We start from the raw sequence: 14,758 nt of genomic DNA, 5'->3' as shown, positions 1-14,758 counted from the left end.
TTATCATGTCTCATTTTGAAGCACCCGTGCCTGTTAGTGACACCCTTATCCGATGAACCCATGAACGAGAGAGAAAGAAGTGAAATCTTGAATGGTGGCAGCTAAGTGTTATTAGAGGGTGTAACTATGGAGTGTGTTTAGGAAGGTAAACAATGAGATACTCTGCTTTTTGGACATGAAAATCGGGCTGTTACATTATGTAGTATGAAGATAGCAGCAAAGTATCACTTGAACAAGCTCATATTACTCCTTGGTCGTTAGTGATTTAATTGCTTGGTCAAAGTTTGTTTATTCAGTTTCACTATTGCTTAATCAAAATTATTTAGTCGAACAGTTGCTTAAACATTACTTAGATCCTATAGAACTGGTAACTGATCATGGTCAAAATTTCCTTCATGTTGTTGCTACATGTCCTAAAATCAAAGTTGTAGCCTTTATTTTTAAATAATATGATATGATTAGTATAGAAGAAAGTATGTTATATTTTTCTTTAGTAGAAATCCGAAAATAATTGTTATATTTTTAATTATTATATAGAATAAAAATATTAAAATTATAATAAATTTACACATATAACAAAAAATATTGTACATGATATTCTATTAATTTGTAAAGTTCTAAAAATCACTTTTGTTTGGAATAGATAGATAGAATGGTGAATGCCTAGAAAATAAAAAAATGTTATTATGAATAGTATATAAATAGTAAAGAATAGTAGTATGTATGAATTCTACTATAAATATTTACTCTTGTTTTATTATTATACATCAAAAAATACTGATTTAATAATACAGTATAAATTTTTTACTTATTTTTTTCTTATATTCTTCCTAATTTTTGCAATTTTTTATTATTGAACAATGGAGTATTATTTAGTGGGACAAAGTTATAAATTTAGTGTATTGTTGTATAAGCCAAAAAATTCCTTTCAAAAAAAAAATGTAATAAGCCAAATTTCCAACATTGAGTGACGAATTCAATCTCGTGTCATAGAAGTACTTTCCTATCTAGATAAAACTCAACAATGGATAACAGATAAACAGCATCCATAAAAATGGCGGATTCGAAACTTCAAATTAGGGTTGTATTCCATCTAATAACTACTACTCTACTCTGTTTATTCTTATCAACAGCAGTCGGAAGCACAATTGTTCCAGAACAATCAGAAGACCCGAAACCAAAGGCATGGCCAGAACAGTTCCACGCAGTATTAGTGATGAATAACACCAAAACATCAGAATTACAGGTTGTTGATTTGTGGTACGACTGGCCTAATGGTCGCAATTTAAACCTTATTCAACACCAATTGGGGAAGCTTCTGTACGATGTTGAATGGACTAATGGAACCTCTTACTATTTTACTCGCAAAGGTAGCGGTAATGTTGAACCGGAATGCAAAATTATTTTATTTGAAGTGGGAATTTTAAGACCTAATTGGTTGGATGGTGCTTCGTATGTTGGTGAAGAATATGTTGATGGGTTTCTCTGCAATGTTTGGGAGAAAGTTGAGTTTATTCGATATTATGAAGATGTTGTAACCCAGAAACCTGTTCATTGGCTTTTCTACACTGGTATCGTTCTTGCACTGTTTCCGTTATGGGTCTGTTTTTTCCTTGGTTTGCTTTGTTGTGTTTTATTTTACCTAAATAATTGTTGGATTTTGTATGTTTAAAACAATTCATTGCAGTATGTTTAACAATTAAGACTGTAAAGATTAGCACTGTATACTTAAAAAACATCACTTGGGAGAATTTATAAAGACTAAAGAAGAAAGAAAAATATGCTTCTGTAGTTCTGTTGCATCAATTTGAAATTTGCACATACTAATTAATGTATTTGATCCTCAATATCTTCTATTGTCTGTTGGCGTGTAAATTTGATAGTAAGAAAATTTGGTTTGAGATAATAGAAGAACAATTTACATATTGGTATTTGGATTTACACATTACGATGAAATGAAGGTCAAAGAGAGCTTGCAATATAGTGAAAGTGATGAAGGGGTAAAGTAGTTAAGATTGTTTCAACCAATTTCAATTGTATGTTTTTCACTGTGCAAAACAATCTATGATTAGTACGGTTAAACTAGGAGTTTCCCGATCAGGACGTGCTGTTTAATGCTTTTGATACTCTTCATGTTGTCATGCCATAAGCTTGCTTGGTTGATGATCCTTTGTTTATGCTTTTGAGAAACATTTCATTTTAGGAAAAATTGTTTCTAAAAAGCCAACCTTTTGGCATCTGCAAATAACATGTCAACGTTTTATTTATTCAATAAAAATACAACTTTTGGCTTATTTTTGCAAATAAAGGGATTTCAGGTAAAGCAAACCTACGGTGACCGGTTAACTTTAGTAATTTTTTTAAAAAAAAGAAATTAATTTCTTAACCTAATAAATTCTTCATCTTCCTTGTAATTTTCATTCAATCTCTTTCCCTACTTCTCTCTTTCTTCAATCTCCCTATTCCTTGAAGCTCAAATGAGTAGGTGTGGTTCTTCTTCTCGTGGGCACAGTGCAAATTCAGGTAATGTTAAATGTTATCACAAATTGGAAGCTAAATTAAAAACTGTTCGTAAGGGACCAAATGCAGGAGAGAAATTCTATGCTTGCCCAAATTGGCCAGTAAGTTAATTAATTATATTTGTATTTTTAGTTGTTGTTCTTGCATTTTCAAGTGGTCCTTTATTAAGATCAGTTACAGGGAGTGCTGGAGTTGGATATTTATGAAGCACATACACATTCATTGTCCTCATCTAAATTATTGCATTATGTAACTCAACAACATTTTTCCCATCTATCTTCCTTAAGCCATCCTTTAAAGTGTAACCTAGAAGCAAGTAAAAAAGCCCTTGTATCCCTCTATCTCCATTGTACTTATTAGCTAAACTCATTTAGTAATCCATGGACAAATCATCTGGATCTACCTCCATTATTCTACCAAAAACTCTAACATAACTAATACCACCTTTGACTTCCTTAAATTTACCCCCATACGAAATTCTAATAGACACCTTTTCATTCATTATGTTCACAATTACAAACAAATTCTAATTTCTAATGTGTTTAACCAAATTCCACCATAAAAGAGAAAAATCTAATTTCTAAGCACATTCCAATAATTATCAATAATGAGACATCAATTGCAAAAATTTAGAGTTAAAAACTTAATTGTGTTGTGATGTTTAATTGGAAATCAAATTTTCCCTAAAATTCGATTTGTTCCGCCATTGAAGAATGTGGAATGGTGCGAAAAATTTGGGTTGAAGCAGGAAGTTCAATTGTCGAGTGTTTGCAAATGGAAGTTGAAGAAGATGGTGAATTTTGAAATAATGTAATGACAGAAACAACTATGGATGGGTTGGTATATGAAATAAATGCTAAATCGGTTACCAGTAAAATATCTCTTTATTTGCAAAAATGAGACAAAGGTTGTATTTTTATTAAATAAATGAAATGTTGACCCTTTATTTGCAGATGGCTAAAAGATTGGCTCTTTAGAAATAATTTTTCCTTCATTTTATTATCGTAAGGTCGTTTAGTGGATGTTTGGGGTTAGATATCTAACCTTATATTTGTTAAAATGAAGAGGTTGTTTTGGATTGACTAAACATCATGTGAAACGTCTCATGGATAAGTGTACATGACTTAACGAGTCAGTTTACTAAACTCTATTGTAATATGAAACCAAAGAACTATATGTTTTTTCCTCCATCCAGTCCAAAAATTTCTAATTTATCACTGTGATTTGATAATCATCACTAAAAGACAAAATAAATACCAATAAAAGTAAATAAAACAAAAAAAGATAAATTAAAATCCTAAAGCGCCACCCTGTAAGATTCTTACACATAAGGGTGATTTGCCAATATTACAAATCACCGTTATTTACTTAGACTAACTCCATCCATCCAAGTAGCATCTGATACCGGGAAAAATACGAAATAAAGTTTTTTGTGTTCTTCTGTTATCACATTACAAATCTCAAATTGGTATCACCATTTGGCAGGAAGAGCCATGCATGTGATAACCTTCGAGGTGGGTGCTGTGTTGGAAGATTCTGAGTGGCAAGCTCCGGTTCACTGCTTCAACAAGGAGACAGAGGAGCATGAAACTTTTGCTCACTTGCCTGAACACCCACATCAGTTCATGAGAGATTCCGTGCCACTGGCTGCCGCTGTTTGATTCCTTCTTTTGATTCTACTTTTTAGTGTAGCTACTAGCTTCTAGTGCTTTCTTCTTTGGTGATTTATCTTGCTTTATATGTGGACTAGAAAGTTTCATGTCAATTGCTTTGGAATAAATAAGATTAGCTTATCATTTGGCTCTGAAATAAGTCAAATTTCTAGCTATTGCAGACTCGCCGTACCGAGCTACATTCATATCATGTCAATGATAGTTCCATCGTTTCTTTTTGCTGAGATTCTTAGTACATTTAGTTTGTTGAAACCTATGAAAATAAGGTTGCACAACTAGTCACCAATATTAAGGTGAGTTAAGCTATTACTACTATCTGTTAAACCCTTCTTTTCTTCCTTCCAAAAAAAACCTCCTTTTTTAATCACTGTTATTTGTTCGAGCTTTTATCTTTTTCGATTAGATGAGTGAGATATGTTAGGGACCAAGTGGGACGATTCTCTTTGTATCGAATCTTTTTCCGTGTACTAGTAGTGTTTAGTTCAAACGTAGGTGCACTCAACGTTTTTTTAATCTGAATTGTGTGAGATTGAAAGCTTTACTAGTTGCACCTGGAAAGGATAAGGGGTCTGGATGGGGTGGAACTGAGGTTGGTCTATGGTCATAACAAAAACACCCAACAAGTAGTGTTTTTACACGTAAAATCCAATCAATGGAGGTCTGGTTGAAGATGGTGGGTGAAAAGTTGCATTGTTGCAGGAACTGTTTTAGATATGTCTTCTTCAACCATAATCTTCACGGTTTAGGGAAAGTAGGGATGTAACTAAACTTCAGTCATTGTTTGTAATTAATGATTGGTGGAAGAACTCGAGAGGATCCTACTTTGTAGAATGCTGTTTCTTGTTCTTGTTTGTTTCTGCTCTCTTTCTCGGTTTATAACTTCATTTGAGTTAGTTAAAGATTCCTACTTTGTAGAATGATGTAACTAAACGATGGAAGATTCCAGGCTTGCACGTATACATTAATAGGGCTGTAAATGTGGTCAGAAACCTGTTTTACCGACTTGTTACCGACCGATACCGAACCCGTTTTTGACCGAATACAAGTGACCAGATACCGACCGCTACCGAACCCGAATGGTGACCGAAACCGTTTCCGACCTGTTTTACACATACCGAAACCGACCGGTACCGAACCTGTTTTAAACCGAAAACCGTTTTCGACCTGTTTTTATCATACCGTGACCGACCGATACCGAACCTGTTTTCAGACAGAAACCTGTTTTCGACCCGCTTAATACCCGTTTTTAACCGACCGTTTTTGACCGAATCTATATTGTACCGAACCTGTATTATACCGAACCTGGAACCTGTTTTGTACTGAACCTGTTTTGGACCGAACTTATCTACATAATTCTTCTAAGTTGTCAAAATATAATAAAATTTTATATAAAATAATTAAATTAAACTTAATTATATTATTTCTATATGATAAAAATTAAATTAAATATAAATTTTTATAAAATAAATATATAAATTATAAGTTAATATATATTAACTCAGTAATTTAGTAAAGCCTTTTTCTTTTCTAAAAAATTAAGTATAAATTTTACAAAACTCAGAAATTGCAAAATTGCATAAACATAGTTCATACTTTGCAACCAATATAATTACCAAGTTCAGGTTAATTTGCTGACTAATTAATACTGTATTAAAATCAACATATAACAATATAAACCAATACAAAATATTAACCTATGAAATTGATAAACCACTTTCATTTCATTTAATAGTTTAGACGAAATTTAAAATAGATCCATTACATTTTTTTCCCTACCAATAATATAAACATCAATAATCCTAACTACACAAAAAGTCTTTTCCAAATTTTAGTTATGCATAAGAAATTGCAAAAGTATAACTCATTTCATCACTTTTCTTTAATTTTCTCAGAAGTATAACTCATTTCATCACTTTCATCTTCTTCCTCCTCTTCCATCACCACCTTAGATCTCCTGCTCCTAGTCCTCAATGCGACACCGCCTTTCAATAATCTGTAAGGAACTGCTCCACCAAACTTAGTGTACCTTAAGATCATATAAAAGTAACAACTTTCAGATACTGAGTATTATGATTAAGAGCATGAGATGGAAAAACGACAGAAAGTTATAATAAATAAAATAAAAAAATATAAATTAATTATAAAATATAAATTGGGCGCTCAGATATGATAATTTGGTAAAAAACCCAATTACAAGAAAAAAATCTTCATAGAGCACTACACTTACCTGAAGCATTATCATCATGATCAGTGTTATTTTCCTCAATAACACTTAATATCTCCTTCGCATTTTCCTCGGGTTCAAACCCAAATAGCCAATTTCGCGTTGTCACCAAAATTTCAACATTTTTTTGGTAACAAAGAAGATCTCAATTTGTTAAGGATCCGACCACCAACACTAAAAGCAGATTCAGATGCAACAGAAGTAATTGGAATGGCTAGAATATCTCTAGCCATTAGTGCGAGTGTTGGATAAGAGGTAGACTGTCCCTTCCAATATTCAAGAACATCAAAACCATCATAATCAACAACAAGAGACATGGCCAAATAAGAGTCCACATCACCTCTCGCCGTCCTAGATGCAGAAATACGAGGAAAATCATGACGTAACTTGCGCATTTGGAACGGACGAGGAGGACCAAAGTTTGACGGAGAGGGTGCAACAGGAGCAGATTGAGTGGTATTCATATAACATTCATATAAAGCAACAAACGCAGCAAGCACATCATTTACCTTTTGTTCAACCGCAGTAGGTACATACAGCATAGAATAATAATCACTAAGGAAAGTCATCTTAAAACGTGGATCAAGTAAAAAGGCAAAAGACAGAACCATAGAATGATCGGACCAATATTTATCAAACATTTCCCACATAGGAGCAGCCATCTTTCTCACAGCATCACTAGGATCTTGGTGGGAATCAGTCAAAATCTTTTCAATACATATTATGCAAGAAAGGTACAAATTTGCAGTGGGATATTTTGAACCAGAAAAAAGCTTGGTAATCTCATAGAATGGCTCAAGAAAATCACAAATATCTTGAAGTGTATCCCACTCATTCTCAGAAATAATATCAACATCAATATCCCTTTCACGAACAAGATATAAATCAATAGCATCCTTTACCTCAAGAGCCCTATGAATCATGTCATAAGTAGAGTTCCATCTAGTGGAAACATCCAAAACTAATTTACCCTTTGATTGCAAACCTTTATCAATTTTAGCTTTCTCAAAATTTGTAAGTCGAAAATCAGAAGAATCAACATATATAACAACCGCACGTAACTTAGTCACGGAATTATCAAACAAAAATAAACCCTATATTCAAGCACAAATAGTCAAGGCAGCAAAGAACACAAAAATGAAGCAAAGATTTATAATATCTAAATCCTTCTGTTTTCCAAAAACACATATGACAACAGGAATAAGAAAGTAACTAATAGTAGTAATTCAGTTAAACTTTACAAAATATTGCAAGTGTTTCCAACGCATCTTCAATTTTATCAACAACTCGAAGAAAATTGAGAAAAAGATTAAACAGAGTAAAATCTATTGATGGAGATACAAAACCTAAAGTACATGAAATTCAGAAGGCATTTCTCGCCGGAAAACGTGGACATAGAACTCATGGGAGCAACTGGTCGAGAGCAGCTACGATATACTCCATTTTCGAGAGCAAGAACATGAAAAATGGAAAATAGAGAAGAAAGGAAAAGGAAACAGAAGATATTTAACCCTAGTTTCCATAATCTTTTTCATTCTCTGATTCAATTTCTTTTCCACATAATTTAATTCCTCTTATAGTTAGATTGTTGTTTTCCACATAATTTAATTTAAGCAAGAACATGAACCGCCAGACCGAATTTTTTGGAAGAAGACTAAATCGAACAAAGATTAAACACGAAAAACAAAGATTAAACACAAAAAACAAAGATTAAATACAAAAAACCCTAAATCTAACCCTAAACGAACACATTAAACCCAGAAAATTAAATACAAAATCAAATCGAACAAAAAAAAATGGAAGAAGACTAAATCAAATCAAATCGAAAATGGAAGAACACAAAATCAAATCGAACAAAGATTTTAAACACAAAAAACAAAGATGAACAGATTTGATAGATATTAAACAAAAATCAATGAACTAAACTTGAGGAGTAGAAATACCTAAAACTCTACCAGCCGGATTGGAGGAGAAGGGATGGGATTGAAAGAGGGCCGCCGGTTTCAGTGAGAGGATGAAGAAGAGAGAGTTGGGTTAGGGTTTAGTCGAGCGGGAATTGGGAAATAAGGTATTGTATTAGATTCACTTTCAGGATGACGAAAATACATCAAATCCCTTTTTCATCCGGCGACGTGGCACAATCTTGACCACTGATATGATATTACCATTATAAATCCAATGGCTTAAACCCGTTATCCGTGTGCTATCAATATAACCAATAACATTTTATCATCAAATTGGACAATTATATGATTATATCTAAAATAATTTATTTGAGTAATATAAATATTTTATATCAAATATTAAATATTTTTATTATTGAATTTGGTCAAATTACATAATTTAGGCTATTTAATTCAAAGTAAAAAAAAAGGTGGAGTACTACACTAGTTTCATTTACTATAATCTATAATAGATCGAATTATGATAAGTGAACTTTGAATTACGATTGATTATTAATAATAGCCTATAAATTACTTTAGAGTTTAGAGTATTCAAGATCAATAATAACTAATAACTAATAGTAATAAGTAATAACATTGAGTTAACAGTCAAATGTCAATGATAGTCTATAAGTCTATAACTATAACTCTATAAGTCAATGATAGCCGAAAAATAACCGATCCGAAATACAACCGAACCGAATAACACCCGTCCGAAACCGACCCGATCAACCGAATGAACACCTCTAATTATGACCGATCACATTAGTTGAAAATAACACACCCCATGGACAAACGAAGGTCAATTCAATCAGTGATGAAGATATATTATTAAGACAATCTAACAAACTTACATTGTGACATTAATAACATATTATTGTTATAAATTGTAATTGTCTAATTGATATTAGATGAAGTCGATCAATTAACATGTTATGATCTATTAATTAACTTAGACGGAGTTGATTAGTTGAATTTGATGTCATAAAACTCATAACCTAACGACATCTATAAAACTTGATGTGAGGTTCCACCTTCTATATATCATTCCCATCATAGATAAACGCATGATCAATGACATTATGAGGCAACACGATGCGATTTTTTACCAAATTGGAACAGAATAATTGGAACATAATTGAACTGAATTAAATCATGGTTTAAATGAATTGAACTGAACCGATATCAACCAAATTAACCGGAATATCGGTTTAACTGAATTGAACCGAACCGATACCAACCAAAACTGAACTGAACAGAACTGAATCCCGGTTCAACTAAATTGAACTGAACCGATACCGACCAAAACCGACCGATTGTGACCGACCGATTCTGACCCGCATACCGATTGTGACCGACCGATTACCGATTTTGACCGCCCGGTTATGATCTGTATACCGATTACGACCTGCAAAAAACCGTTTTTGACCGACCGAATGTGACCTGTTTCCGGTAATGACCGGACCGATAAATACCGGACCCATACCGACCGACACCCGCAACCAGAAAAAAACCGGATTCGACCGGATACCGAATAAACCGACCGATACCGACCGGTACCGAAAGACTTATACGACCTGCTTTTGACCGACCGTTTTTTACCGAACCTGTTTTTGACCGACCTGTTTCCGACCTTTTAACCCGTTTTTACAGCCCTATACATTAACATCAAAGTTGAATGCAAATCAAGCTCGTGAGGGTGCTCCTAAGTAAAGAAAATTAAATTAGGAAACACAACTTAGTTAAAGATTTTCCTAAAATGGGAAAACAGTAACCTCCTTTATTAGGGAAAAATTATACACACCATAGTGCAAAAATAAGGCCGTATCGCCATATCACGACCATATTGTAAATTTTGAGTTTATCACAACCGAAATATGGACCGCATTGACCGCGAAATTATTCGTATCGACCGCGATATCAGTTCGCAACCGTGTCAGAAACCATATTTTTGCACTCTGCAACGCGTACCTGAATTAAAACACCTATAGAAAATAAGAAACTAGAGTAAAAGCATAACAAGAGCTATAAGTAGTTGCCCTTATAAAATCAAGCATAGTCAATTGACATCGACAATTACTTCTGTAAATTAACTTTTATATCCTTAGATTCATCTTGAAATGTGTTTTATGGCAGATTCTAGCTGCATCTTTGGATAACTTGCAAGAACCAGTGTCACATGATTCGCTAATCTCTCTGTGAATCGCGAATCAAAAAAACGAATTTTGGTCGGTTTTGGGCTATTTTTGGTTCATTTTGAGCGAATCTCAAATCGAGACGTGCAAAATAACTAGCGAATCATGTGACATTGAATTGAACCATTACATGGGTAAGAAAACTGATTATGATGAAAGTAAACCTGATCAATGTAGTAAAATGCTATTAATATGATTGAAGTTTGAAGTGGTAGAAAGAATGTAAATAACATGGTGGAACTGGGGATGAGCCTATAACATGTTTGCTGTTTGCTCAGAGGCTGCGGCAGTGCAGTAAAATAAAATCAATTTTCTGGAGGTTTGAATAATATTTTAATTATTCATTTCCAATCCTATCTGCTGTAACAAAATTAAATTTCTTAGATACAGAGTTGAGTTGGATGCTCCTTTTCCTCTATTGTTGTCCTGCTTGAACAGTTCTGTATTTGTATCTGCGAGCTGCATAAAGGAAAATACCGAAATTGATGATACTGAGTACCGTAAGAAGCCAATATAAGTAATCAAATCTGGCCGTGTTGATATTCTGGGACAACCAAGAAAGATTGCTCCGTTGCTTATCTACCGTGGCAGCCTTGATAATGTTGTTCAAAATTGTTGCTGCAAAGCAACCCAAGCCTCCGGCGACTGCTGCATAGGCAGATCCTATGCTTCTCATGGCATCAGGAGCCTCCTCGTACAAGAACTCTAGTAATCCCACTATGCAGAAGACTTCAGCTATTCCGATGAGACAGTATTGAATTAGCAGCCAAAATGCACTCAGATTTGGCATCTGGGTGAGAAAGCTAAACTGATAACCGTGGCTTATGGCGTAATGTCTCCTGAACCTCTCGAAAACTCCAGCCCATGCAACCGAAAGGATAGAGATTCCAAGGCCAATGCCTACTCTTTGAAGCTGAGAGGCCCCATGAGGATGTCCCGTGATGCGTCTCGATACAGGAACAAATATGTAGTAATAAAGGGAGAGCACAAGGAAGATGCTTAGGGCAGGGAATACCGGCATGCAGGTAACTGGTACTTTTAGACGGCCTATGTGGGTATTTAAAGTGTAGGCTTGTTGAACGGAAAGAGTCAGAAACTCCGTTAAGATGAGATTCAGCATAATCGTGCAGGCTGGTATAGGTAAGAGTTTAATCAGGATTTTAACTTCCTCCACTTGAGTAACAGTGCAAAGCCGCCAAGGGTTTGGATCTGGGCCGTCTTCTGGAAGCTTTAGCGCTGCTTTGTCCAAACATCTAGGATTCAGCAGTAAAAAAAAGCATATTTTATGAGTAATCTTAAAGATCTAAGGTATTAATGTTAATATTATCCATGCTATAAGGGGTACTTGGACACTTACCTGAAGTCATCAGTGTGAGGAATTTTTGCGCTACCTTTGATCGCACATCGTTTTCCTTGAAGCTCATATAGTCCAACCATCTCACTGCTAGAGAATGAAGCATTTCTTTTTCGGAAGGCTGCGACTAGAACTTGTGCAACACGTGTCAAAGGACTTCCCCCAGGCAACCTATGCCGGTACGTTGGAGTGCCGATGAAAAAGAGTGCATTAGATAAACCCATGCCTAAGGCTAACGAGCCAAATGCTGATCCCCACCCATGTTGCATTTGGATATAGACAACTGCAGTGAAGGCTATGATTGCTCCAACGGTGACGGAGAGGTAGAATACGTTGAAGAACTTGTCCAGATGAGCCTTGTAGTCTTTACTCCTTTCATCAAATTGATCTGCTCCGAACGAAGAGACACATGGCCTAATGCCTGCTGCTCCAAATCCTGTTATATAGAGAACTGTGTAGAGGTAAAGCATCTGCCATGGCTTTGCAGGCTCACAACTACCTAGAAGGAGTGAAATCTGATCACATTGTTCTTGGTTTGGCACAAATAACTTCATTGTTGCACAGATCGTTATTCCTGTCAACCCCTGAATTCAATGTACAAAAGGAGACAATCAGAGGAAAAGCCAAGAAGAAATTGCTAGAAGGTATGTTTCGTAAATGACTTTTTAGTTAATTTATGGTTTTTGGTTAGTCAAACAGTCAAGCTTTTAGCAAATCTTTTTGAACTTTTCGATCGAAAAGCTAATATATGTTGTTTGTTCTTTGCTTTTGGCTTTTAACCTACTTTTTCTCAAAAAAAAAGTCAACAACCAACTATAAATTTTTACCATACAACTCCATAACAATTGGCTTAAACAATTGAATCGAGCTGTTTAAATTAGTCAATAATTGTATCTAACCATTTTCCAAACAGACCCAATGGAGGAAAACGAGATTATTTGGGTTAGGTATCAAATGGGTTACTTACCATAAGATAGATGGTTGTGAAAATTGCAATAGTCCAATACCGACCAAGATAAGCATCAGCTAGAAAGCCTCCAAGCACAGAAGACACTTGTGATATTCCCAGGAAATTATTTACAGCGTTAGCTGAACTGGAGAAGGGCCGATGCATTACATAGAACATAAAAGCCACCATGTTCACCGACAGACCGAAGTATGCCATTCTTTCTGCCATTTCGTTTCCTACAAGGATCAACAACCCTATAAATTCCTCTTATCATTGGAAATTTCCATTTTTAGTACTAGAAAATATCACAACTATGCTATGAAACACCTACCGAAGATGAAGAAGGCTGCGACCCAACCACCTGTTCTTGAGAGATCAGCATCAGACAAAGGCTTCCTGTGAATGTTAACCGGTGTACTCCCAACAGTATAACCTCCGCCAAGTGCAGTCCGTCTGTCGTCTGACTCGATAAAATAGATACCGAGCTTTTTTCTTCTAGACATGTCGGAGATGGCTGTTCCACTCCGTTCCATGTCCTGCGCGGGAGTGGATAATCCATCTTCCGGTGACCTTATTTCTCTACTACCCATTGCTATTGTGTAAACTTGCAACAGTCTTCACTTCCTCATGGCTGAAATGAATGTTGTGCGTTGTTAATCTAAGGCACAAAATATGTGGGAATGAAGTATGGGTGTTTGCTATACAAGATATACAGCATTAATTATATGACATTGAAGGTATGTTAGTTGATGGTTGCAGAGATTTTGTACTGCCCTATTTTCAGAATATTTATTAATTTTATGTTTTCTTAGCATTGACCAAGCTATCCAGGGTCGGGAAAGGCTCAGTCTGAACAGGCAACTTATTGTGTTTTTAAATTGGATCTCATGCTAATTTATAACATATGATATAATTACTTTTTTTCTAGTTACTTGCACCATAATTGGCTTCGGCTCTATTCATCAAGCAAATTGAATTGACTTTTATATTGTCGATAATCTAAAAGTTAAAATATAATCATATGAGATCTTGTTTGAATTATTTTGATTCAACATTTATTAATTTCTAATTTTCATAATATTCTAATATGTATAATCGGAGATATTAACGATTGAATTCGTACATTAGAGATGTGAAAAAGTAAATGGTGCAAGTAAAAAAAAAAGAAAAATAAGTGTTAATCAAACACTACAAAATCAAGTAGAGTTTAGCCGTCAAAATAATTAAAATCAAAATTTAAGATTTGTAGGTCGAAATGAATGAAGGCATTTTCTATTTTATATTATAGAACTTTTCCATTTAAAACAAAAGATTAGAACATAAATTTGTTTTATATAAACATTTTGGTAGTCGTTCATTTTGCTATAATTATTATTTTGCTATAAGATAAACTCTTGGGTTGGGCCTTGTTTCTTAGCATTCAAGCCATAAATGGTGACAATTTGACTATAACGTGCATGAAATTAATTGGAGCAGGCGTAGCTGGCCTACTCAGAATTAATCTGTGTAGGGCTGTTGACATTAATATCATTGCCCAAACTGTTCTACTCTATCTTTCAACTAGTTTTTCCAAGGTACCATTTACCAGGCTGTCAACATGTCTATATTTATACTTTCTAGTTTTATCATGTTTAATTCATTATATTGAAGACTGCTGTTTATCCATATTTTTAGTCCCTACAGGCTTGATTTCTTTAGTGGGACGATTCACATTACAACATGACTGATATTGTACATCTACTTATAGCTACACTCAAATAAGTAATTTTTGCAACCCTAGCTACTTCCAACTACCAACTACTGTTAAGCTGATTGTATGGATGGTTTTGGCCTCATGGGTCCCTCGTTAGCATCTATTCTAGATCCGATTTAATTTTAAGTTTTTTTGGTCTATTTTTTG

The 14,758-nt window shown here is 34.5% G+C and overlaps 2 protein-coding genes across 2 annotated transcripts; one reads left to right on the top strand and one right to left on the bottom strand.

Annotated features, from left to right (window-relative positions):
- The first annotated feature begins 919 nt into the window (after positions 1 to 919).
- Positions 920 to 4,417, top strand: LOC130809033 (uncharacterized protein At4g14100). Its single transcript, XM_057674635.1, has 2 exons — positions 920 to 1,571; positions 4,006 to 4,417. Exons 1-2 carry the CDS (start codon positions 1,055 to 1,057, stop codon positions 4,179 to 4,181), a joined length of 693 nt encoding a protein of 230 aa, XP_057530618.1. The 5' UTR covers positions 920 to 1,054; the 3' UTR covers positions 4,182 to 4,417.
- A 6,291-nt stretch (positions 4,418 to 10,708) lies between these two features.
- Positions 10,709 to 13,899, bottom strand: LOC130809030 (protein NRT1/ PTR FAMILY 6.1). Its single transcript, XM_057674633.1, has 4 exons — positions 13,190 to 13,899; positions 12,877 to 13,094; positions 11,913 to 12,493; positions 10,709 to 11,808 (listed from the first exon to the last, which is right to left on the bottom strand). Exons 1-4 carry the CDS (start codon positions 13,446 to 13,448, stop codon positions 10,971 to 10,973), a joined length of 1,896 nt encoding a protein of 631 aa, XP_057530616.1. The 5' UTR covers positions 13,449 to 13,899; the 3' UTR covers positions 10,709 to 10,970.
- Between the last annotated feature and the right edge of the window lie 859 nt (positions 13,900 to 14,758).

This window comes from Amaranthus tricolor, chromosome 3 (assembly GCF_026212465.1).
Source record: "Amaranthus tricolor cultivar Red isolate AtriRed21 chromosome 3, ASM2621246v1, whole genome shotgun sequence".
NCBI lineage: Eukaryota > Viridiplantae > Streptophyta > Magnoliopsida > Caryophyllales > Amaranthaceae > Amaranthus > Amaranthus tricolor.
The sequence above is the reverse complement of the archived record's forward strand: the minus strand, read 5'-3'. Positions and strand labels throughout refer to the sequence as shown.

Coding starts and splice junctions, on each gene's coding strand:
- LOC130809033 (XM_057674635.1), top strand. CDS start 1,055: ATGGCGGATTCGAAACTTCAAATTAGGGTTGTATTCCATCTAATAACT. Junction 1,572..4,005: donor TCATTGGCTTTTCTACACTG/GTATCGTTCTTG, acceptor ACCATTTGGCAG/GAAGAGCCATGCATGTGATA.
- LOC130809030 (XM_057674633.1), bottom strand. CDS start 13,448: ATGGGTAGTAGAGAAATAAGGTCACCGGAAGATGGATTATCCACTCCC. Junction 12,494..12,876: donor TCACAACCATCTATCTTATG/GTAAGTAACCCA, acceptor CATTGAATTCAG/GGGTTGACAGGAATAACGAT. Junction 11,809..11,912: donor CCTCACACTGATGACTTCAG/GTAAGTGTCCAA, acceptor GCTGAATCCTAG/ATGTTTGGACAAAGCAGCGC.